This window comes from Pyricularia pennisetigena, chromosome 3, assembly GCF_004337985.1.
Source record: "Pyricularia pennisetigena strain Br36 chromosome 3, whole genome shotgun sequence".
Classification (NCBI taxonomy): domain Eukaryota; kingdom Fungi; phylum Ascomycota; class Sordariomycetes; order Magnaporthales; family Pyriculariaceae; genus Pyricularia; species Pyricularia pennisetigena.
This window is the reverse complement of record NC_043742.1, coordinates 6,086,634-6,109,259: the sequence shown is the minus strand read 5'-3', so window position 1 is coordinate 6,109,259 and position 22,626 is coordinate 6,086,634. Positions and strand designations below refer to the sequence as shown.

General features: G+C 47.8%; 4 protein-coding genes across 4 annotated transcripts; 3 read left to right on the top strand and 1 right to left on the bottom strand.

Moving 5' to 3' along the window:
• Nucleotides 1-9,590: 9,590 nt before the first annotated feature.
• On the top strand, nt 9,591-10,591 carry PpBr36_03392 (uncharacterized protein; the record flags this gene model as incomplete). The annotated part of the gene is made up of 2 exons (XM_029890564.1): nt 9,591-10,017; nt 10,104-10,591. 2 exons carry the CDS (start codon nt 9,591-9,593, stop codon nt 10,589-10,591), a joined length of 915 nt encoding a protein of 304 aa, XP_029754319.1.
• A 144-nt stretch (nt 10,592-10,735) lies between these two features.
• PpBr36_03391 (uncharacterized protein) lies at nt 10,736-11,581 on the bottom strand (the record flags this gene model as incomplete). Its single annotated transcript, XM_029890563.1, has 3 exons — nt 10,736-10,853; nt 10,937-11,272; nt 11,352-11,581. The coding sequence occupies 3 exons, from the start codon at nt 11,579-11,581 to the stop codon at nt 10,736-10,738; spliced, it is 684 nt and encodes a 227-aa protein (XP_029754320.1).
• Nucleotides 11,582-12,628: 1,047 nt separating this feature from the next.
• On the top strand, nt 12,629-14,126 carry PpBr36_03390 (uncharacterized protein; the record flags this gene model as incomplete). Its single annotated transcript, XM_029890562.1, has 3 exons — nt 12,629-13,427; nt 13,544-13,775; nt 13,862-14,126. 3 exons carry the CDS (start codon nt 12,629-12,631, stop codon nt 14,124-14,126), a joined length of 1,296 nt encoding a protein of 431 aa, XP_029754321.1.
• A 5,049-nt stretch (nt 14,127-19,175) lies between these two features.
• Nucleotides 19,176-20,319, top strand: PpBr36_03389 (uncharacterized protein; the record flags this gene model as incomplete). Its single annotated transcript, XM_029890561.1, has 2 exons — nt 19,176-19,564; nt 19,623-20,319. The coding sequence occupies 2 exons, from the start codon at nt 19,176-19,178 to the stop codon at nt 20,317-20,319; spliced, it is 1,086 nt and encodes a 361-aa protein (XP_029753414.1).
• Between the last annotated feature and the right edge of the window lie 2,307 nt (nt 20,320-22,626).

Here is a 22,626-nt window from a genome sequence, read left to right as displayed (position 1 = left end):
GAGTTGTTTCCTAACCCAGACCTCGGCCTTCTTCCCCGTCCTCTCATTTTTTTCTTGTGTGACAAATGAGATCCCGACAGAAGGAACCTTTGGTTACCGCCTGCGAACGAACCGGGAACAAGCCCTTAGGAAAACTTGAAGCATCGGAGCCTACTGTAAAACTCCCAGCCACCAATGCCACCGTTCCATTCCTATTCACATGGCCTCGCTCCGCCTTGGCCTTTATCCACATTGCTCAACCCTTCTGTGAACCGGAAGGTGTAAGTCGTGCATAATAAAGTGGGCTTTGGTGACAGTCTTGACGACGGCAAGGAATGGAATTGAACCCAATTCCCCACGAGGGTAAGCATGGAATGCAACCGCGGCATTCGATGGTCGATACGGTAGCCTTGCAGGCGAGGTATGCGTAGTAGTAGTGATCGGGCGTTTTATGAGGAATAACTTCCCGTTTCAGCGAGGTGTGTGCATGTCATTTTTCTTCTTTTTCTTTATTTTTCTCTGTCAAGATTATCGATTTATTACCAACCAACTCCATCGGAATACACTTGCTCAGAGAATCACTTCTGTTTTGAGTATAGGTAACGTAGGTCATCCACCGATGTGCTGGAGTATCCAAAACATTTATTAAGCACCAGCACCACTAGACTGAGATCTGTCGGCCGAAATGAAATCAAAAACTTCGACCATGCCCGCAAGAAAAAAAAAACCCCCCAGGTACCCAATTATATAGCATGTTTGTCCTTGTATTTGTCTTGGATTTGGCCGAGATGAAGCGCATCTTACTCCCGATCCTGCAGGAGATTCAACCCATTTTCGGACAGGCGTCCTTTGTCTCGTGATACCCATCCCCCGGGCTTCGTCGACGGCGAGTCACAAACAGTTACATTAAAGTTGGCCGTCGGTAGACGCGGCAAAAAAAGACGCCGGCTGCTCACATCGGCTGCTGTGCTCGATGTTTGCATATCCTCCGTCCTACCTTTACACAAACCATGCCAACCGGACCTGCCGAGTGCCGCATGTTGTGCTACATATATATCTTAGCCAGTTTAGATTGTATCTGCCTGTTGCTATTCTTGCTCACATTGGTTAATGCGTAAAATGTAGGCTGGTTTTGTGCTTGCTCGCACGGAAGAAATCATCGCTGAGACATGGGGGATCGGAATCATGGCCGCGCACATCTCTTCCGAATGGCGGTCTTTTTTTTTTTTCTTTTTTCTTTTGCTGCTTCGCCATATCCCTTGCCAACTGTATGTACCCTATTCTGTTGCACCATCGGATTACCAGCATTCAAGCATTTGGATTGCATTGCGCATGGCATATTGCGGTGACCTGTTCTTGGCCATACACAATTCAAAAGCCTTGGTCAAGTTATTGGAAATATTAACTCGGAAAAATAAGAAAAGAAAAGAGGGGGGAAAAGACGCAATACCATATCAAAAAACAAATAGTACGTCACCGCCGTTTGGGCCTCCTATACACGCAGCAAAATGGTAACCACCCCTGACAAAAGCCCGACCGCTTTACCCACGCCCACCCACACCATGAACCCCAAAACAGACATAGGATCTCTATTATACCTCTTGTGCCATGATGCATATCACCTGCATGCAGGTCCAAGCAAGGGCTGTTTTCGCATGCATCCGAACCACCAAATCCTGCGTCTCAGGCGTTGACGCCTAAACCCACCCTTTATAAAGCGGTGAAGCGAACGACGTCGTCGTCCCCGAGGAAGTGAGAAAGAAAGAAAGAGAAAAAAGTTCGGTTCGAGACAAGTCATCCAAGTCATCGGCCGTTTGGAGGTGTGGTTACCTACGTCTACAATACTCCCGTATCGGTATCCCCAAACCCAGGGCCCTTGACCTGTGTGCCGTGCGCGCCCTTACCCGCATGAACCTTTTTTTTTTTGTGTCGTTCCGATGCTGCTCCGAATTTCAAGGCGGTCGGACACGTGTACAACGTCAAGACTTCTCGTCCACTTGTTCGTCATCGGCATTGTATCCTAAAGTAGACTAACTGATGTCAAATGTCTTGCAGTCCGCGCGAAGAAACCTGCCTATTTTGCGCGATTTCCTCCTGTTCTTGTACTACTTTTATATATGACGAGGACTGATGTGGGACAGAAACAATAGAGACATCAAACATAAAATGGAGAGGGCGTATAGGTAAAAAGCGGTATGATTAAAAGAAAAGAAAAGAAAACGTCGCCCTTGGTCATGCTTTGCGCGCCTCCCAGAAAGAGAAGGAAAAAAAACGCAAAAGAACGTCCAAGGGCTCTTCACATTCCGGGTTTCTGGAACGTCCATGGAACAGGTCAGAGAAGAGAAGAAGAAGTAAAAGACCCATCAAGGAACCCTGCCCTGACCGCTTCCTTGCTTGTTAGCTACGGAGTAGGTACTTTGGTGTGCAGCCGTTAGTGCTATTAATGGGCTTGTACTTGACTCCAGCTGACTGGAACCGTTTCTGTTTTCTGTGGAGCTTTTTCCATCAGAGGTTGTGCATTTGTGTTGTTTGCCCCTGTCTTTGTTGAATTATTGACCAGGAATCCATGACCGGGTAGTCTTCCAAGCTTCCCGGTCGATGAAATCACCTGGGACTTTCCTTGCTCTCCCGATCACGAAGACAAAGACAGGGGGATAGGAAAATTGCTTTTATGGAGCACTTTAAAACTACCTGCCGTAAGGTAAAAGACTTTTTTTTCTTTCGAAATTGAACTGGGTACCCACCGAGAGCGGACGGTGAAGCGCGTGGTATTCCTTTTTATGCAGACCGCCACACAAACTGATCACTTTTGTCGCAGCCAAGTCGGTTGCAAATGTTTGTCTCTTTTTGCAAAGATCTGCCCCGGAGCATAAGAGGTTCGTTGGGCATACATGGAATGGGACAACGGCCCAAAGGTGGGGGTGTTGTGAGAACGTCGCTGCAATCACGTCACAAAACGCTGCTACAATAGATTGGGTACGCGATTCAACTTGCCCAGCCTGTCAGTCAGTGCGAAGATGCGTTCCAAATGGATCGATGGTAACGGGCGAGTCCCTGGGATTCCCGAATGTGCACAAAATGAATGGTTTCTGTCTTCAAACTCCACCGCCCACCCACACACAGACCAATCTGACGTGCGCAACTATTGATGTTTGTCATTCTTTACATATTTTCGCTTCCTTTTTTCTTCTTCTTCTTCTTGTCTTTGTTGTACATTAGAGGCCCTCGCTAGTGCTCCCAGGGCTATTTTCTGCACTTGATAGCGTGACGGAACTTATGCGGCTGTCAATCTTGCAGAACCAGCAGCTAGACCTATCGACATTAAGCTCGCCACATGCGAAGCGATGTGAGGCTTGACAAGCAGAGGCATATGGGTCTAAGGAGGTACATCCGTGCCAAGTGTGTCGCTGCTGCTTTAGTTTTGTTAGTTTCCGCCATTGTGTGACGGGATGAGGTTCACTACTGCAGCAAAGTGTTGTGTCCCAACCCCGAATCAGTTTGGGTCGCTTTTTTTTTCTTGGAAAGGGCAACCACCCCGACGGTGCAAAACGTCAAAACTCCCTTCCCAATGTGGTATTGTAATTGCACACCAAGAAAAAAAAAAAAAAAAAGTCCAACTCAGCTGCAAACATAACTTGGCACTGAACATCCTAGAAGCTTGGGGTTCGGGAATAATTACAGTTTCTTCCTTTGAAGCTACATCGCGTTCCATATTACTGTATGATTTCCGCATATTCAGCTAGTAGGTAGGTGCACGGCCGTTCGAGCTCCAACTACTACCTAGGGTAAGGTGCCGTACCTCGGCTTATTCCTACGCTGGAATACGTGTGTATGGAAAAGCGACCTCGAACGGCCCCCGAAGTCTGCACTCACTGCCTTGTGACTTGCACCATTAATAGCGAGAAATAGCACTTTAAAGTTACATCTATGATCCTGGCTAAACAAACCTTAGATATTCAGCATCACCTAAATCCGATCGCTTGCTGTTTACTGTACACACCATTACTGACATTTGTACATAGTGGTCACCCTGCATGAACAAGATTTATCATGTACCTTGCCCAAGTCTGTGGCATGGCGCTCCGTTCAACAAACAAGCCCAATCAACAGTGTTGACTTTGGCCGACTCACCAACAAAGTCTTCGTACGAATTCTGACCTGAGCAACAGTCGAGATTGCTGTATTGGGAGCTGATGGCGACTCGGTGAAGCAATTAGCGAGGCAGCGTCGTGCTGGGTTGTGCACCTGGAAAATTGGCAATCTCTTCCACTGTCGTATCGGATGTCAGCGATTATCTTGCCTCACACCCTTCACTTGGAGCCAAGACACACTCTTTGCATTCGTGATTGAAACTGGAAAAATTCCGGACAATCTTTAGACCACAAAACTTAGCACCCCCCCGTCTAAGGCCCAGGTTACGTACCTTGCCAAGTACCCTACGACACTCCCACCTATCATCATAGAGGCTGCCGTCAGGGTGCTTGCTCAATGATGTAACTCGCTTCGACATAGCGCCACGGACGACGAACGAGTGCCTTTCATTTCATAGGAACCAAACGGAGCAACGTCCGAGAAAGACGAATTGCCGCATCCGGGTTGATCCTACAGTAAATCCCAACTCATCTCATGGGAAGCCTCTCGTGTGTTGTTGCCATCTCTACTATCGGATTTCTAGAGACTGGCTATCGATGCTACAGCCCTCAAAATATAAGCTCCATAATTGCTCAGACGACTACGGCGAACATGCAACCCTCAATAACTTAGACCTAGACCGTTCCCGACATCGGCATGGTTTGCTACAGGGCTACATGTCATGACACAGATTAACCGGTATTTCATGGTAGCATGGCATGGGGACTCAAGATCCAGTTTACATTTTTCGACCATGGCGTTACTTTCGTAACCAGCCAGCTTGTGAGACTAGCAATTATGCCCGACAAGAGAGCACGCCATCGAAGCGAAACGAACTTGCCGGGGGGCGGCATGTCCAAAGCCCTCGTCAACCTGTTTTTCGAACCCTTTGTTCCTTGGTGAATTGGTCTACAAGAGGCGAAATAAGCAATTGTTTGGCTTGACAGAAAACCCCCCGTTACAACATACCGAGCCCCTCGGCAACCGTTGCAGCTTTTGCCACTAACGGGTTATCGTGGCATAAAGGTTTAAATTGAGGCTGACGAACGTTGTTTCCACACATACACGCACACACACACGCACGCACACATATACACGCGCATGCGTTGTTCCGACTCGTGTGAAAACATTAGACGTCTTTTGTTTTTTTTTCACCTTGGGTGGGCGAGGGGGCGGGGGCGCTGTTTGACTTTTAGCACACACCATTCCCAGGGCAGTCATTCATCAAGACCGTCAAAGTGGAATCGATGCACCAACGCCAAACCAATCGATTGGCTCCATCAGAGGGGGTCCCCTCCGCCATCCCAGATTTCCCAGGGTTCCGGTAGTGTGGACAACGTGCCGATGCGGCGCTTATTAGCGACATTAGATCACCTGCGGGTACGGATAATACTTTGTCGACATTTCGAACAGCTATTAATGGATGTGCGTGGAGAGACAGAGGGATAGGAGGCCAACAGAAGAAAAGAGGGAGGGAAAAAAAAAATCAGCTGGGGCCGCTTAGGCTTCAAATTCACTGGCGAGCAAAACTAAGCGGCGAGAATCCGAATTTCGGATCTGGCCACAAAACGCCGATCCCATTGAATGATGATCTTGCACTTGCAATACTTGTCTCACTGTCTCTGATGACTTCAGCTTGTTACAAAAGGGCCACCTGAAAAGGTTTCCCGGTAAGCCTCCACAGCGCCGGTCCTCATCTCACCTTTCGGTACCAGAAAAAGAGCAACCCATCTTGGTGCGAGAACGCATCGTCAGGAACAGCGGCAAGTGTGCATAAGCGAAAGATCTCTTGGAGCCTTTGGTGGTACAGAGTGACATTAATTGATCTTTTTTGCGATTCGGGGTGGTAACAGATGCTCAGAATTAGGGCATGGGGTTCTTCTCTGTAAGCCTCCATATCTCCTTTTTTTTTTTTTTTTTTTTTTCATTCATCTTCGTATTCCCTTGTTCGCATGGGGTTCTTGCCCCTGTCGATTTGCGAACTGCTACTAACAGGCACAGAAACTGTTCCCCCTACTGTATTAGCTGACAGGCGGGTGGGTGTTCAAGGGTAAAGATGGGATGGCATGCATGGTTGACGCGGTCACCGCATGCATGTGGGGTGAATTTGGACTAATGCAGCCTGGCATGGATGCAAGGGCCCGGCATTGATCGACTGAACTCGGGGGTCAGCTTGTTGATTGACGAAAGATTGCAATGTCCAAACCAACAAATGTACAAGTTGCGATTTACTTGTTGGTATTTTGCTCTTTTTTTATTTGTTTCTTTTTTTTTTTTTTTTTTATCTCTTTTTCCCTCTGCCATCTGTCCTACCCGATCTCGACGGGGTATGGTTGAAATGGAGTTAATATATCGAATCTGCTACCCCGGCCAGGTCAGCCCGAATATTAATAAGAGACCGTTATTATATGTTGCAGTTGCAACATTGCTTCATGGGGGGTACGATATAACCCTCCCTGCTGTTGGCCTTGGCCACTCCAAGTACTTCATCAGTCGAGCGCGGGCATTCTAGGTCGCCTACCACTCACTCAAATCTTCTGGGACAGGCTCTTGAAGCCCACTCATCTCAAACATTATTAAAGATCACGAGATCACTCCAGTAGTGCTGCGAAAAAATGTCGACATGACGATGGGCAAGCCTAGCTTTTTGATGGAGACAACCCTCCGCCCGGCCGTCCTCATTATGCGGTACAACTACCAAGGGCTTCTTGTCTTTTTTTTTTATCCCCCTCCTGAAGTGCTCCACTAGGTAGGGTTCAGGAGTATTCTTCCAAGCAGTGAAGGAAAATGAAAGACAAGAAGAAGAAAAAAAAATCTTATCTGTCACATGAGTTGGTTTTCTGGTGTAGCACAGTGAATGATGAGCCCATAATAACGGACCAACGAAAAAGGCCCTTTCATCAATTTGCTTTACATTTCGAGACTGCCGTGCTTAGCATGTCGCACAGGGCGCATTGGCATGTTCCAAGTGATTTTATAGATACGAGGTTCGCTCTCAAGGATCACTCAATGTCGATTGTGCGTTACTAATCCAAGAACATACTACATCCCGAAGCATATACGACATGTCTGCATTACATCGAATAGACGCGTCGGGCGCGCCACGCCTGAAATGTTGCTGTAATCGCCCCTAATTTGCGAAAGCAGAAATGTAAATTCGTAATCTGGGGACAGATTTTCAAGAATTGGCTGTCACACCAAGAGGGAGCAGCCTTCGGCCCAATATTTACTCTTGAGTAAATCACCAGCCTGCGCATGAACTGTAGTTGCTTGACGGGCACGGCTTTTTTCCCGCCATTGCAACACCAGACTGCGCCTCACCATCACATCGGGCCAAAAGAAAAAAAAAAAAAAAAAAAAAAAAAAAAAAAAGGCCCTCATTGATGTATGTACCTGCAGAGCGTTAGTCAGTTGGACGTATAACAGCTCTACCCACCGGCAAGCCGGAAACGCACCCGCGGTGAGGGAGCCAAGAAGTGCTCAGGCGCTTAAAAACACCTTTATGATGTGCGACTAGGTGCGACTAGGTGCATACTATTGCTGTGCTGAGCCATGCAGAGTTTTTTTTTCTTTCTTATATATGCAGGATGCGCATCCATCACCCATATTTCCTCTATATGATATCCATACAATGCTTCACACCTGCCAAAGATGGAAAGCAGGGGATACCGTCACCTTGGGATGGTTGTTGCGTAGCATCTTTCAGGGCCTTGCCAGATCTGATCTGGCGAACGGAGGCTTGGGGGGGTTCGGTCAGCTTGTGATCGTGGCAGCCTGATTCTTTCCCATCAGCCGCGAGGCCTACAAGATAAAAAATTTCTTAGAAAGGATGTGATCTGTCACCTGTCAATCCTTGGCCTTTGTTGACCATCACATCAGGGGCATGACACCACAACGTCGCGACGCGCCCCGTCCAGGGCGCGCAGACAAATCTCACACAAGGTCGCTGGGCTGCGGTTGACCTGTCACCTTTTTCATGCCGACCTGCATACCCCAAAAGGAAGGGTTTGGAGGGTCAAAGCTGGTAATGCTTATTATTTTTATTTTATTTTTCTGCCATCGTCATCCAATTTTTTTTTTTTTAATTCTTTTTTTTTTTTCCGCGACAAGAACCCAAAATGTGGTTCAGCCCAGACAGGGCTGACGCAGAATGCCAATGCGCATCAGCTTGCCAATATCATCTTGTCTCTGGTCGCTTTCCTCTATTGGGGAGGAGGGTTCTTTGCTTTTCTCTTGTCGCGGCGTGATTTCTAATCCTGTCACACCACCATTAGGACATCAATCAGTGATGACTGGAAACTTGGTTGAGACTCGAGATCGGCCTCCTCTTTTCTTCTTCTTTTTCTTCTTTTTTTTTATTTTCCCTTCTCTTTTTGTCCCTTCGCGCAAGCGAGAAACGTACCGTAAATCTAGAGGCATTATAGTTCCGAATACAAACCCGTATTTACCCGTAGTTGGTCAAGCTGCAGTCTTTTGTCTCGCTTCCTACCATATATATCCGTTTGATTGAAATGGAAAAGAAAACAAAAAAGACCCCTCAGATGGAGCCGGCAGACTGGGTACACGACAGGCCTCGGAGAGCAATTCCGAACCATTCCTATTTCTGCAAACCAGGTCCTCGATCAAGAAGTGGCTTTGGTTCGCCTCGTGTTTTGCATGCGATCTGGAACTTGCTTTGTTGCAGACAAGCCTTTTGCTATGAGCGAGCAATGTCGATTATACCCGGCGTGAACTGGATGACGGCCCATGCAGCCGGTGAGTTGGTGCCAAGGTCGCCGACTCTCTCGCTGACTGATTTTTTTCTGCGTGCTATTTTCCCGGCCGAAAATGCCATCGTGTGCGGGGAGGACGGGGTTGAGGGCCGGAAGCCGTCGCCTGCAATCAGTGAGTCGCGAAACAACGGATTGTTCAAGTTTTAATGGCCTGACGAGAATAAAGCCTGGAAATTTGGGTTTCAAACTGTTCAGATCGACTGAGCTGCTAGTTGTATTCTACTCGGTAAATTCATGTATTGAGAGTAGATAGGAATGCGTACAATGATGTCGTTGATTGCCCCTCAACAGCGCGGGGTTAGTTAGATATTATACTGTAGTATAATAGCAACACAGGACAGATGAATGAATGTAATATTACTTTACATTCGCGCTTCTAATTGAGCGGGGATTATTGCTCCGTCAAAGCCCCGTTGAATTCAGCCAAAAATGGAGCACTTGAATCAGCTTGTTGCGTGGGGATTTGCCCCTCTCCCGTCATTGCGTTATCATTAAGTGGAAGCTGATCGGATCGGGACAGCAAGCCGCTCGGTTCGGGCAACACTTTTAAGTGAGGGCTGCTTCGCCATCACCTGCCCGGCCAGACGGTTGCCATCGTGGTTAGCAAACCAGACTTTTATAATATCATCACTGCGAAAAATTAGTGGGAAAGATCAAAGCAAAGACAAGCCACGAAATAGGCATACCCCATCAACCACCAAGAGCATCATGGCGGGACAGGATCTCCAGACATGGGAGGTCAAGGAGCCGTGGATCAACCTTCACTGCGCCCTTGGCGAGGGGCCATACTACGAAAAGGAATACAACCGCCTGCGTTTTCTTGACATCAAGAAGAACCGGCTGCATACCGTGTCCCTCGACAAGGGTCCGGACTCTCTCGAGACTCTCGAGATCGACGTCCCCATCGGTGTGACGGCCGACATTGAAGGCGTCGATCCGGCCGAGAAGATCCTAGTTGGACTCAAGTACGGCATAGCCACGCTGGACCGCAAGACGGGAAAGTACGAGTACCTGACCAAGTTCAAGGATGAGGACGACAAGCGCCTGAGAGGCAACGATGGGGCCGTCGACCCGCATGGCCGCTTCTGGATCGGTACCATGAACGACTTCTACCTGAACGGCACATGGCCCGAGGGTAAGTTACGTGCTCTCACATGAGCTGTCGGAATTATCGACACATGAAAGGGAAGCTTCGTGCTGACCCCAGACGTCCCCCCCAAGGTTTTCTCATGCGATTCGACGGCAGCAAGTCCAAAGAGACTGTCCTCAGCGACTTGACCATTCCCAACTCTGTGGGCTGGTCGCCGGATGGTAAGATTATGTACTTCACACATACGACGGCTGGTGTCATCATGGCATGGGACTACTCTCTAGAGGACGGCAGCCTGTCAAACGAGCGCGTCTTTTACAGGCACGACGGCTCTGGCGGCCCCGATGGCTTCCGCGTCGATGCCGAGGGCAACATCTGGCATGCTTTCTACGGCGAGGCTCGTGTGCTTCGCATCTCGCCCGAAGGCAAGGTCACAGGTGTCATCAAGATGCCGACCAACAACATCACGTGTGTCGAGTTTGTCGGTACCGAGCTGTACATCACCACAGCTGGTGACGATGACGGACCAGAGTGGAGCAAGAAGTATGACGGTGGACTTTTCAGAATCGATGTTGGGGTCAAGGGTCTTGATCCATACAAGTTCAAGCTTGAACAATGAGATGCGCGTGGTGCATCACGTGGGAAGTTGCTGGTGGATATTGTAAGAAGAACGAATTTAAAGCTAGAGGCAGCGCCATGTTTTCTTGATTCGAAACGTCAGGAGGGCAAACAGGCCCCAGTGCTCCGGAATAAACCGTGTAGATTACCTCAAAGCATAAGTCTTGACTGGAAAGAGCTCTTTGGGCATGCCTCTTTGTATCTCACTTTTCAAGAGCCGAAGCCCAGCAGCCTTGAACAGCTCAAGGAATTTCTCGTCTCGCCTACAAAGTGCGTCAGAACATGATATCCTGTGTGTCAGAATAGCAATACAAGAGCAACTGCCCTGGGTGTGAGCATGACTAACCTAGTGACACTACTATCCACCTCATCAAACAGATCCTCAATTCCAGTGTTGAGGTTCTCCTTGACAACGATGAAGCCAGACTCAGGCACCAAGGCAGCCTTGCACCTCTCGAGGTAGGCGACCACCTGTTGGTCGGTGAGGTGACCTAGACACCACTGCGTCCAAATGAGATCATACTGCATCCCAGGCGGTGGTGTCCATTCCTCTAGCCCAATGTTGCTCACTGTCCTCACGCCAGAGATGTCGCTAAGGCCTTCTGTAAACTTGGCGATGGGTTCCACAATGTCGACCTGCTCAGCAACGTGGAGCAGCAGTCCTTTGGTTATTCTCCCAATGCTTGGGCTCAAAACACGACGACGATCAGCTCAGTCGCCTACCCTCGCTCGTTCTCTTCAAAGAGTAACACTAGACTTACCCAGCACCCCCCTCCATGGCGGAGTTTACCGTCTTCAGCCCCTCCTTGCTGCCTATGCCCATCTTGGCCAAGAAGTTCTTGGATCCTTGAAGATCGACCTTGGTTACGTAGGGGAACCCGCCTAGCATGCCATCGACGTCGGCGTTGACGGCTTCCCAGTACTGTCTTCCATCTTTGGTGTTGATGCGCGAGTCTGGCGCCGCGGCCGAGGGCGCGGGGTCGGAGGGCATTGATGAGGGGGTGGAAGAGCAGATTACTTGCAAAACTCGACAAGAACCGCCTTGGGAATTGAGTCAAGTATTTTCAAGACAGATAAAATCGCATTAATGGAGTGGTATTATGTGTATGGAAATTAGCACAACGATAGTGTTGCTTCGTTTCGGATGAAAACATGAATTGAGGGGCACATTAAGAGATGTTTTTTCTTTCTTTTTTTGTGATTTTAGTCAAGTTCTTGAGAATTGGGGTTTAACATCGCTCAAGCCAAGGTGGTAGAGACGATACTTTCTGTTACCCCTTTCTGTCGCTGCAGATTGTGGTTAGTGGGTAAAAAAAAACATTACGCGAGAAGGCTCATCCCGATTTCAAGCGTCGCCCTTGGATTGAATCATTGCATGTGTGTTGATTCCAGCCATTGTCTCTATGAACAATCGCAAAGACAGCAGGCACTGCCCGGGCGCCTGGTGAAGTGGGGGAGAAGGCAGCCCTGAAGTAGCCATCAATCAAATCGGCAAATAGCGAGGCAAAAAATAGTGCTTATGGCAAAGGATCAGGAATACTTGGAATCAGCTTTATGGCTGCTATGTAGGTCAACATCCATTTGAGGGCTGTATGTTGCGATCAACTGCTAATTGGGCAGGCAAGAGATGCATCATGCCGGCCATCGAACGCTAACGTCCCAGGATCTGAGATTCGGAGTCACCGCCGCGAAATGCTAGCAAGGTACAGTACAGCACACATGGCAGGAACAGTGCAAAGATGCTTTTTCAGTGAGCGTGCACAAACCAAATCTGTGGCCTGTACAGTGCGTTTCGAAAAACTTGAGCGCAGTTTGTGCATCACGTGTATTGCCAAGTCCCTGCATCCCAACGTGCTTCACGGTAGCAAATTCACACCAGTAAATCGATTTTTTTTGAATTTTTTTTTCTTACCCCAGAGTCAACGCTGCCCACTCAGACCTCACTTTTTAATATCCATCTGACGGCACTGCAACTTTGTTGCATCCAGAAACCTGCCATGTCTAAACTTTGATTGAGACAAATCCCGGACTGACTGACATGGTGTTCCTGGGTACGGATGGCGCAGTTGGAAGCTGCGATAGCGATGGCGACTCTCTATTTGGCGACTCTGCCTCGCTGTTTGGTGATGGCGATGACGACGGCAATGGCTCGACCTCCCATTTTATGGAGACGATACTGCCACCGTCACCACCTGATTCCTGCAGCAGCAGTACTTCTACCGGCCTAACGCTGCCAGCTCCTCCAAAACCACCGGCACTGCTTCTGCCACCACGATCAACGTTGGTTCTGCCCAGCCCTCCACCAGTCACTTTGTCACAACCTCAACCAGAAGTGAATCTGGAATCTCCACCACAAACCCCGCCAGTCTCTCAAGAACCTGCATCACCTCTTGTGAGCGCTGAAACGCAACGTCCTGAGCTGCAGCATACTTTCCCAACACCACCCTGCGAAGGCGCGCAAGCTCAAGGACCATTAGACGTTAGTACCCACAGCTTTACGCTGAATGACGATTTCCAACTGTCTTGGGACTCGGAGCTTATCTGGCCAGACTGGGCCGATTTTACTGAGAAAGATCTCGCAATTGACTTTTCATTACCTGAACCAGACTTCGTTCGTGACGCTCAAGCATGTCCGGACGTACTGCAAAACTGGGACCTCAACTTAGAGCTCGAGGCATTCCAGGATCTTGGAGCGAATCAATACACGCTCCCATCAGACATTCCGCCTGTGGAATTCCAGGGTGACGTTGAGGCACATTCGGATAACTGCATGCCTCGCCGAATAGACGGCCCTGACGATGACCCTGAGAGTCTCGTTCAGTTCATCCCCGCGTTTAGTACGTACTCTCATGGTTCCCCTTGAAAGTTCTCAAAGCTAACTTGAGTATAGCCGCCAAGACCACTAAAGAGCAAGTCGTTCGGTCGCTCGGGCTGTGTCGCTTGCATCATACAGCCTTCATGCGGGAGTTGAGAGATTTCTTATCTGACCCTGTCAATGCGCCGCATAGGCAGGAGTTGGAATCTCTGCAGCAAGAGGTTATGAAGAAAGCTTTCATCAGGCTTTCGCTCAAGTTCCTTCAACGCAATCTCAATGGTCAAGAATGCCGGGCTCTTCAGTGGTTCGGACTTGTCTCTGTTCCCCATAGGACACCCAAATCGCCCATCTGGCCTGATGACTCTTCCGAGTAAGTTATGGCCTTTTGATTCCATGCTCGCTCATGAGCCTCTTTCTTTGCTTAGGTGGACATGACGCTGACGTTCGGTTGTCTAGGATTGTATGTTGTGTCACGGTACTTCTATACCAGACCTTCAAAAACTCGAAGCAAAAGGCTCGAGCTGCCATCACTAGACAACAAAAGAAGAAGTCGAGAAAAAACCAAGTTGCCGAGGGGTCGCCCGCTCAAGTGGACCAACCCCCTGCGAAGAGGCAGCAAGTACATGGCCCCGTGGAAACCGGGGTGGCGGCCTCTCATGATCTTGAAATACCGGTTAATAATATTGCGCAAGAACCTCAGATGGTCATATGTATTGACTGATTTTCAGTAATTCGATGTACTCTGGAATCATTCGAGAGATCAACGGGGTCGATTCAAGGGTATTAGCCAATTCCATTTTATGGAACAAGGCTCAATTATTTTGTTTCATGATAATCACAGTTTGCCATGCCCATCGGGAAGATGCGGTAAACAGGCCTCAATATGCTCATGGCTATTGAAACCTATGCGCAATGCTGGGCTTCAAAAGGATCAATTGATGTCATGGCGGCAGAAAGGCTGGCTCCGGACAGTGAGCTCAGGCCACGGTTGATATCAGGTCTGCTAGGCTTTCAAATAACGAAGTCCCAGCAGTACCATGAGGCACATGTTAAGAAGACATTCTATCAGAACTGTTGGCGCGAAGCAGTGCTTGGAAAAACTGCCGAGATACCACGATGTTGAAATTAGGAGGTTGTACCGGCAGGTGGATTTTTGTGCACAGTCAAGTTATGCTTGTCCCACCAGTTAGAGCTGCAGAAATAGCTGTTGACAAAACATTTGTACCTCTAAGTGAGGCATTTAATGAGACGAAAAGAGCATTTAAACCAACCGGATGGCCCATCTGCTCACACGCGCATACATTGGTATACAGTACCAATATAAGTCCACATCGATGTACAGATATACTTTGCCACACCATCCCGGTGACACGCGTAAAACACTGACTAGGTCGGAAGTTTAGTTGAGATGGCAGATATAAGAAGGGGAAAAAGACGTTTCGGATGTTACCAGACAAAAACAAAAAACGAAATCAATTGATCGATATCCGACCCGGGCAGGTCTCGAACCTGCAGCCTCCTGATTGCTGATTTGGTGTATCGTAGTCAGACGCGCTACCATTACGCCACCGGGCCTGTAACCATTTGATATCGATTATTCCGAATGGGCTAGTATATGTACCAAGAAGATGATCAAGTTGCTTGTGCACCATGGAACATATCACTTGTCCCCTGGCCAACATCACAGCTGCTGGTCTGTTTCAAATATTCCAAGATACGGTTGGCTCGAATGAATGCTTGGGTGCCTTTTTAAAGTATTAAGTATGCTGTCCGGTGTCTAGCTGTGCTCGAGGATAGTTCTAATCTTCATCGAGGACTAGAGTTAGTTGTTGAGCAACGCCTTTGCACCGATACAACAGCTCCTCAAAGCAACAATTTTCTTTCAGCAATAATCACCCTTAATTAGCCTCATTTCTTCAGCTCGTGGATAACATCCGTTGCCAGAGGCCGAGCATCCCACCTTGACCTTCAGGGTGAGCGAGCGAGCATCAAGGACCCTGTCATGTTCTTAAGCACTCGCATTTACTATGGAGGTATAGGGTTATGAAATGACATACTCTGATAAACTTGCAGCCAATGAGCTGTTCTCCTGTTCCGCGAGCATGGCCTTGCAAATTATCGCGGCCTTCTATTCGTGGTAAGCGGGTTTGTATATAAACGAGGAATAGGCTGGCAGCTATTGCATCTCACATGCCTGAGCCTGGTCTGTATCAAAATACCCTCATCGGAAAAAAAAAGGGAGGATGAAAATGAGGAGACCAAGACACAGGATGCGGGTGAGACTGCTGCATAAGTTACCAATGGGTAATTCTAGGTAGTTAGCTTTACCATCTCTGAACCCTTTCTTTATCTTATCACTTTCCTTTAACCGTGCCGTCGCAGATACTCGGCTGCTGCCGCATCCTGCTCGGTTTCCTGGTTTCGTTAGGTTTGCTAGCTTTCTGGTCTATGATGAGCATGCTGCTGGGACTGATGAGTATTTTCGGTCTGGTTTGGAAGTTTGATGAAACAGACTTGAGCGCTGGGTAAAGTTGGTAACTCTGCAAAGAGAGGTATGCAAGCGAGCAGATCGGCAAGTTCAGGCTCGACGGCAGATGCACTGCATCTGTCAGAAAATATTCCAGGCCCCTGACGCAGTCGGATTAGGGCAGTACTACCCAAATTCGATAGCAATTTGACATTTAGTCAGCCCAGTACATTGAAACTTTTCTCTTCAATACCATCTCTGTCGCCCATAATAAGATGCTGAGAAATTACGACCCTCAATATCGGCATGCGAGATGTTCTGATGCCAATATTAGTATTTACAGCAAGAAAGATACATCACCTTTAGTGTTTTTGGTCCAAGTCTAGCACATTACCGGCGACTCGTTCGACACTCCACTTGAAGGGTATAATAAGATACCGAAGGTGTTGCAGTGGAGAGATCTTGGCATCAAATGACGGGAAAAGTTTAGTCAGGGTTGAGAGCACCATAAAAGTGCTGCCACGATCGTTAGCCTAGATAGCGCATCTACCAATCATTCAGGCTACACGTTTACGTTAGTGTGCGTCAGTTCTGAGCCGGGGGGGGGGGGGATTACCTACTGGGATTCGATCAATTGCGCCTAGGTTCGAATCCTGAGGAGCGAAACCTGTAACTTGCCTTGTATTGCTAAAGCCACATAAAACCCCCCACAACCGGTTGTATACGTAAGTAAGTTACGACTTGGTGAGGTGTACCCAAAGGCATGATAAGATGATTGCACACAAGAGATGCATTCCGTTGCCGCATCCATAGGTGTTATTTGTACGGCCAGCGGACTGGGGCGTGTTGCAGGCTACATTTACCGAAATCATCTGGTCTTAGCTTTGCGGACCCCCTGTCTGACCGCAAAGCTAAGCCCACAAGTAGATGTAGGAGTAACTGGCTCCGGTTCTGGCAGTACTGCTTCCAAAAGAGGAAAACAAAAGTGGATGGATCTTCATAAGTGACAAACGATAAGGCATAAGGAACGTCGACCAAAAAATGACCAAAATGACTCGACACCAAGGATTCCCCCAGTGGTCACACACCTGAGTACCATCTAGCTGGTTCATCCTTATAAAATTAGTGCGAGAGTAATATCGTCGAACTTGAGATTCGCGGCGTTGAAGCAAGTCTCCCATTTTCAGCAACGGGCGGCGCTGATACCGTTTACTCCTTGCTAAGCCCTCGCTTGACGTCCTGAGAGCGCCTTTCCAGCCCCAAGCCACCAGGTACACGATTCATCAAGGGCTGATTTGGCTTGACTTGCCCGACCGGCATTCTCCGGTGATGGCGCAGGCCGCGGTGTATTAGTATACTACCTGTCGGACAACCACCGTCCGTTAGAACGAAATGGCGCATTGATGGGGAAAAAGAGTTGGGAGGGAAATGCAAGCGCCCGGCGGGCGTATTGCCGAAGACAAGTGTCGGTAGTCCATTAAGATACTGAAGAATATTGCCGGATAAACGATGCGGTAGTATAGCATACTTTACCGGCAAAGCATGACATGCGAGCAGCCCAAACGAGTGCCACATCTGCGAATCGTTTAGTCTTTTTTTTTTTTTTTTCTCATGTTCTACTACGGTGGTAGGGGTAAAAATCAAGACCCTTGTAGTACCGTTATGGGCAGCGCACGGGGCTGGGGTGTTTGCTTGATTTAGTAATATTTCCCATCAGGCTGCGAAGTACCTGTGGGTTGCGCTTTTGAAATATTCTCAAAAACAAGGAAGGGATTGCTGCGCAATCACGCAAGGTTCAACACTGTGCCGGGGTGTTGAATTTTTCGCCTGACACCATAGTATAGTAAGGACAACGCATATAAAGTATGAGGAACAGGCGTGGCGATGTTGGAATTAAACCCAGAAAAAGAAAATCCCCAAGAGCGGTAGCACAAGATTTTCCACAAAAACTTGTCATTTTGCAATTTGACTTGTCCTGTTGCGCATTCAAGTGCCTGAGCCCCAACTGTTTCACGCTTTCTATTCCATTGGACAGTTGAACAGGACCTATTGAAAAGAGGTATGGAGGGGGCGCGCACGCAAGGGGGGGTCGCAGGCAATGAGAACTTAGCGGACGACGAGGGAAATAATGTTCAGCTTGCCGCCGCCGTTTGCTCCGCCGCCGATTCAGCAGGTTAGCTGGTTGGTTATATACACCAGCTTGGCTCTATCCCGTACATGTAATCGTGCTTCTTTGTGGTGGCTTTCCATTCTAGATCCAGCGGTGCGGTGCGGGTTAATGGAGATATATGGGGGATTTGAGTCAAGGGGTCAACGGCCTGGACCGCTGGTGTCGGGTTTAATTTTAGCACCTGCCCAGATATAACGCAACAGCGCAAATTCAACTTTTGAACAGACAGCTCCAGATACGTAAAGAAAACGAGCATGCTGTTACAAAGACTATCCTTGATAAAATCGAAATAAATCTTTATAGCTTGCGTTCTGGCTTTTGATTTTATCCAAATTTTGTAACGGTAATCACGTTGCAAAATGGTAGTAAAGCTGATATAAAACCTACTTTGCATTGCAAAGCAGCTAAAGCTAAGATTAATCATGTATATTTATACTTGATTCTGTATATATAGACGTGTTTTCAAGGATCTAGGTGTTCTATTTGATTTTTATAACGTTGCTGGAAAGGTGACTTTGGCGGGAATTCCTGCATTGTTGCGTTATTTTCGAACAGGTTCTGCCTGTACAGTATTTGAGTGAGCAACCTTGGCAAAAGCACACCAAGTGAGTGGAGATGATTATCATCCATGCAACCCGATGAGCGCGGGTACCGTCGCCGTATCCCTGCCATTGGGCTGCTCGCTGAGCTGAGAGTATGAAAAGGGCAGCAGCAAAATAAACTCAGCCAGCTGATGCCTTGGTGCGAAATGCCCTCCCCTTGCTAGGGGCAAGGGGTTTTTTTTTTTTTTTTTTTTTTTCTCCTGTTTTATCATTTTGTTTAAACTTTTGATACTTTAGCTGGCACTTTGGCATGCTGTTTGATTGTACAAATAAGGGTTCACCACCCTCCACCGAGAAAGCATTGCCAAGCTTGTCGCTTATCTTTCTATTCAGTCATTTCTTACATGCCTCTCTTTCCCGAATTGGTCGATAGCTTTTAATCTCGTTTATTTCCTTTTTGGTCTGTCATTCATTCCCACTCAAAAATCTGACTGAAACCGATCATTTTAGTATCTAAAAAAAAAAAAAAAAAAGAATAACCACTTTCCTTCACCATCTTGCCTACACGTTCATTCTCTACTTTCCTTTCAAATGGCTTTTTGGAAAGAGCCATCGATGGGGATTGCCAACCCATATCATATGTCGACGCTGTTCGAGCAGGCCACTAAAAACATTTCACGGCCTCGAAACCGCAAGAACGTTCTTGCGCTCCTCGCCTTCACGACACTTTCAACATTTTGGCTTTACGGCACCAGAATCGTGCAGCGGACCGGTCAACTGGTCCAGCATGGCTTCGGAGCTCCGAGATACCACAGTCCCTGGGATGATATATACGCGGCCAAGTCACGCGCGGGCCACCTTATTCCTCCGAATATATGGCAGGTTATGCTGCCCAAAGCCTGGGGCGATGATACTCCGGTAAAGTCAGACGCCTTGAAGCAGACGGCCTCTTGGTTGGCCATGAACAAGGATTACAGATAGTAAGTACAGTCAGCAAGTTATGGTGATATCTATACTGTAACTGACTAGTTGTTGCAGCACTCTCGTTGGCGAAGACGGCGGAAAGGGCTTTGTCAATCATTATTTTGGAAATAACGAGACTATTGTTTCCCTCTTCAACTCTTTGCCCAACGTTGGCATGAAATCCGACCTACTTCGATACTTGCTTCTCTATGTCGAAGGTGGTGTCTACACAGACACAGACACTGTCGCATTGAAGCCGATTGATCAGTGGGTACCGAAGGCCTTCCGCAACCAAACCCGGCTTGTTGTCGGTATCGAATACGACCAGCGTAACGGAGTCAGGTGGGCCGACATTCACGATACGATTCAATTCTGTCAATGGACCATTGCTGCCGCACCTCGCCATCCCGTCTTCCAGATGATGATTTCCCGAATCATTGAGTCTTGGGAACATTTGAAGCGAAAGTACAACCCTGACGGCCAAACCCCCACATGGAAACCGTCCGACATTGAGGTCCTGAACTCGACTGGCCCCGGGGCATGGACAGACGTGGTCTGGGAATATCTGCAGCAGACGGACGACAGCTTAACGGATCTCAGGAACATTTCATACCTGGCTTCTCCGAAATTGTTCCGTGACGCGCTTATTCTACCGATTGACGCGTTCGGCATGGGGCAACTACATTCAGGTAGTACCCATGACGGAACCATACCCGAGGATGCACTCGTAAGACATCTGTTTGGGGGCTCATGGAGAGAATATCAGCGTTGAAGGGTCTTTTCTGGTTTTTTTTGGGTTTAATTTCATGACATTATAGGGTTGAAGTGTATATGTATATATTACGCCAGCTACTGCATACTAAGGAGTTCTTGCATTTGTACACAATATTAGAGCCATTTAGCATAAACTTTGAAGCACTTGTTGTCTGGCGTGAATCTGTTAAAATTGGCCATCTGCTGTTTTAAACTTGTCTCTCGCACTTTGCCGGCCTGGAATTAGAACAGCATACCTACAAGGTGGAAGAACACGTGCTGAGGTACACCTAGCTTTAAAAATGGTCACTCGAAGGGGCCCATGTTGGTCGGGCTAGACTTACTGTTAGATTAAGATACAAGTTATGTATTAATAAAAAGAGCAACATATAATAACAGGTCCCAGCTCAATATCTTTTTAAACAACAACACCATATATTAGCAATCGCGAATCCTAGACTCCTGCCTAATCCGGCTCTCCGTGGAACACATTCCCGCAAATAAGCCGTCCACTTCCGTACGACTGCAATGATGATAAGTAAAGAGTCTAACTCACAGTGACAATATCTCGCCAAGGTCCGGAATAGTGGTATTAAGCTTTCCCCCAAGCCCCAAAAGAAGAAGATACTTCAAGAGACCCAAGTGTCAGTGCCTTACGGGTAATGAGGTAGGTACTCCCTTGGCTACCAGGAGTATCTTAGAACGCATCGTTATACCCATCGACCTTTTTATAGAAAGAGCTGCGACAAGCCCTTCCGGGTGCCAATGAGGCTCAGCCCTATGCGCCAATTTTAAATTCGCCAACTGTTGCGGGCCCCTTTAAGTCATGTACAAAAAAACTGCCTAGCTGCTTCTCAGCCGCAGTCTGATGCGCGAACCTCAGCCCACCATAAAGCTGAGGTTAGGCTCGACCTTCCAGCAGGGATGTCTGCCCGGATCCTAGCGTCCGCGCAAGTGGCAAAACGAAAGATAAACAGGAGCATACAATACAAAGGATTCCTCAGTGGTTACGTACCTGAGACCCAATTCGGCCATCAAGATAGTGGTACTGGAGAAATTTTGTTGACTTTGGTTCCAATGCGTCTAAGAACGGCTGGTTTCGCGTTTAGAAAAAAAAAAGAAAACGGCACGTCTCCGGCTTACCGTTTCAATCGCTTTTCTAAACTGCACACCACTTTTATAAAGTTTAAGATTGCATCACTCTCGACTAACAGCATTAAATACGCTTTTTTTTATTATTATTTTTTCAATTTTTTTTTAAAAAAAAGAACGAAAAAAGTAAACAAAAGAAAAGAAAAGATAACTAGACTGTCACATTGTTATCAGCGTGGCGAAAGCCGTCTGCCGCCCAAAGATGGCCCATCGCAGATACGAACTCCCAATCGAGTGGGCGCCCCAAACAGGATGCCTATAGCACTGCCGAGAATCGCGGGCAGCTCACAAAAGGGCGCAGTCACCCTTTTGGTCTATAAACGCGGCTTAGCGCTAGATAGTTATAATGGTCTTATGCCAATATTTATTCACAACACAAAAGTCATCCAAGCTATACGGACACTTTGCCTGTATATTCAGCTGGCCAAATAAAAACTTGAAACTCGGCATGGATGATGATATGTGGAATACTTGTAACATCAGAACAGTCGAGGAACGCGCCCCATGGATAAAGTTGAAATAAAAAAGCTAGGTGAAAGGGCGCCGGATCCTAAGCAAGATCTAAGTCTAGCCGTAGCATCTATCGGTGATGTTTGAGAAGCCACTCTTGGAACTTTTTCAACCCCTTCAGGTCGCCTTTTCCATTTATAAAGTTCTCGCGGCTCGCCCGAGTGGGAGTGCAGCGGCCGTTAAAAAATAGATCAGCCGCACATCGTCATTCTCGTTTAACCGAAATCATATCCGTTTTCGCACATCCCAATGTATATTCCGGCATTGTGAAAATTGTAAACAAAGGCGACGCGATTGGCCTCGAGCTCAGCTTTGCTCTTGCATGTTCCGGACTTTACCACCCGGGTTCCAAAGGACATGGCGAACGAACGACGAACGAACGAAACCATGCCCGCACATCTGTTCGCAATAAGCATGCAGTGGCTCTAATTGGTGGTCGCACTAGAGTAGACAAGGAAGCAAATTTCCATGGCTAGCACCTGGAGCAATGTGGGGACCATGGGGGCAGCACGTGATATCAACACAGCGTATTCCATCACGGCGCCCATGCCAACCATTCAGATGAAAACCACCAGTTCAATTCAGGGTTTGAAAATGTGATCCAGATATGTTCAGATGTGTACAGGCAAGACAAACATGACTGTCAATTCGAAAATGGGGCATT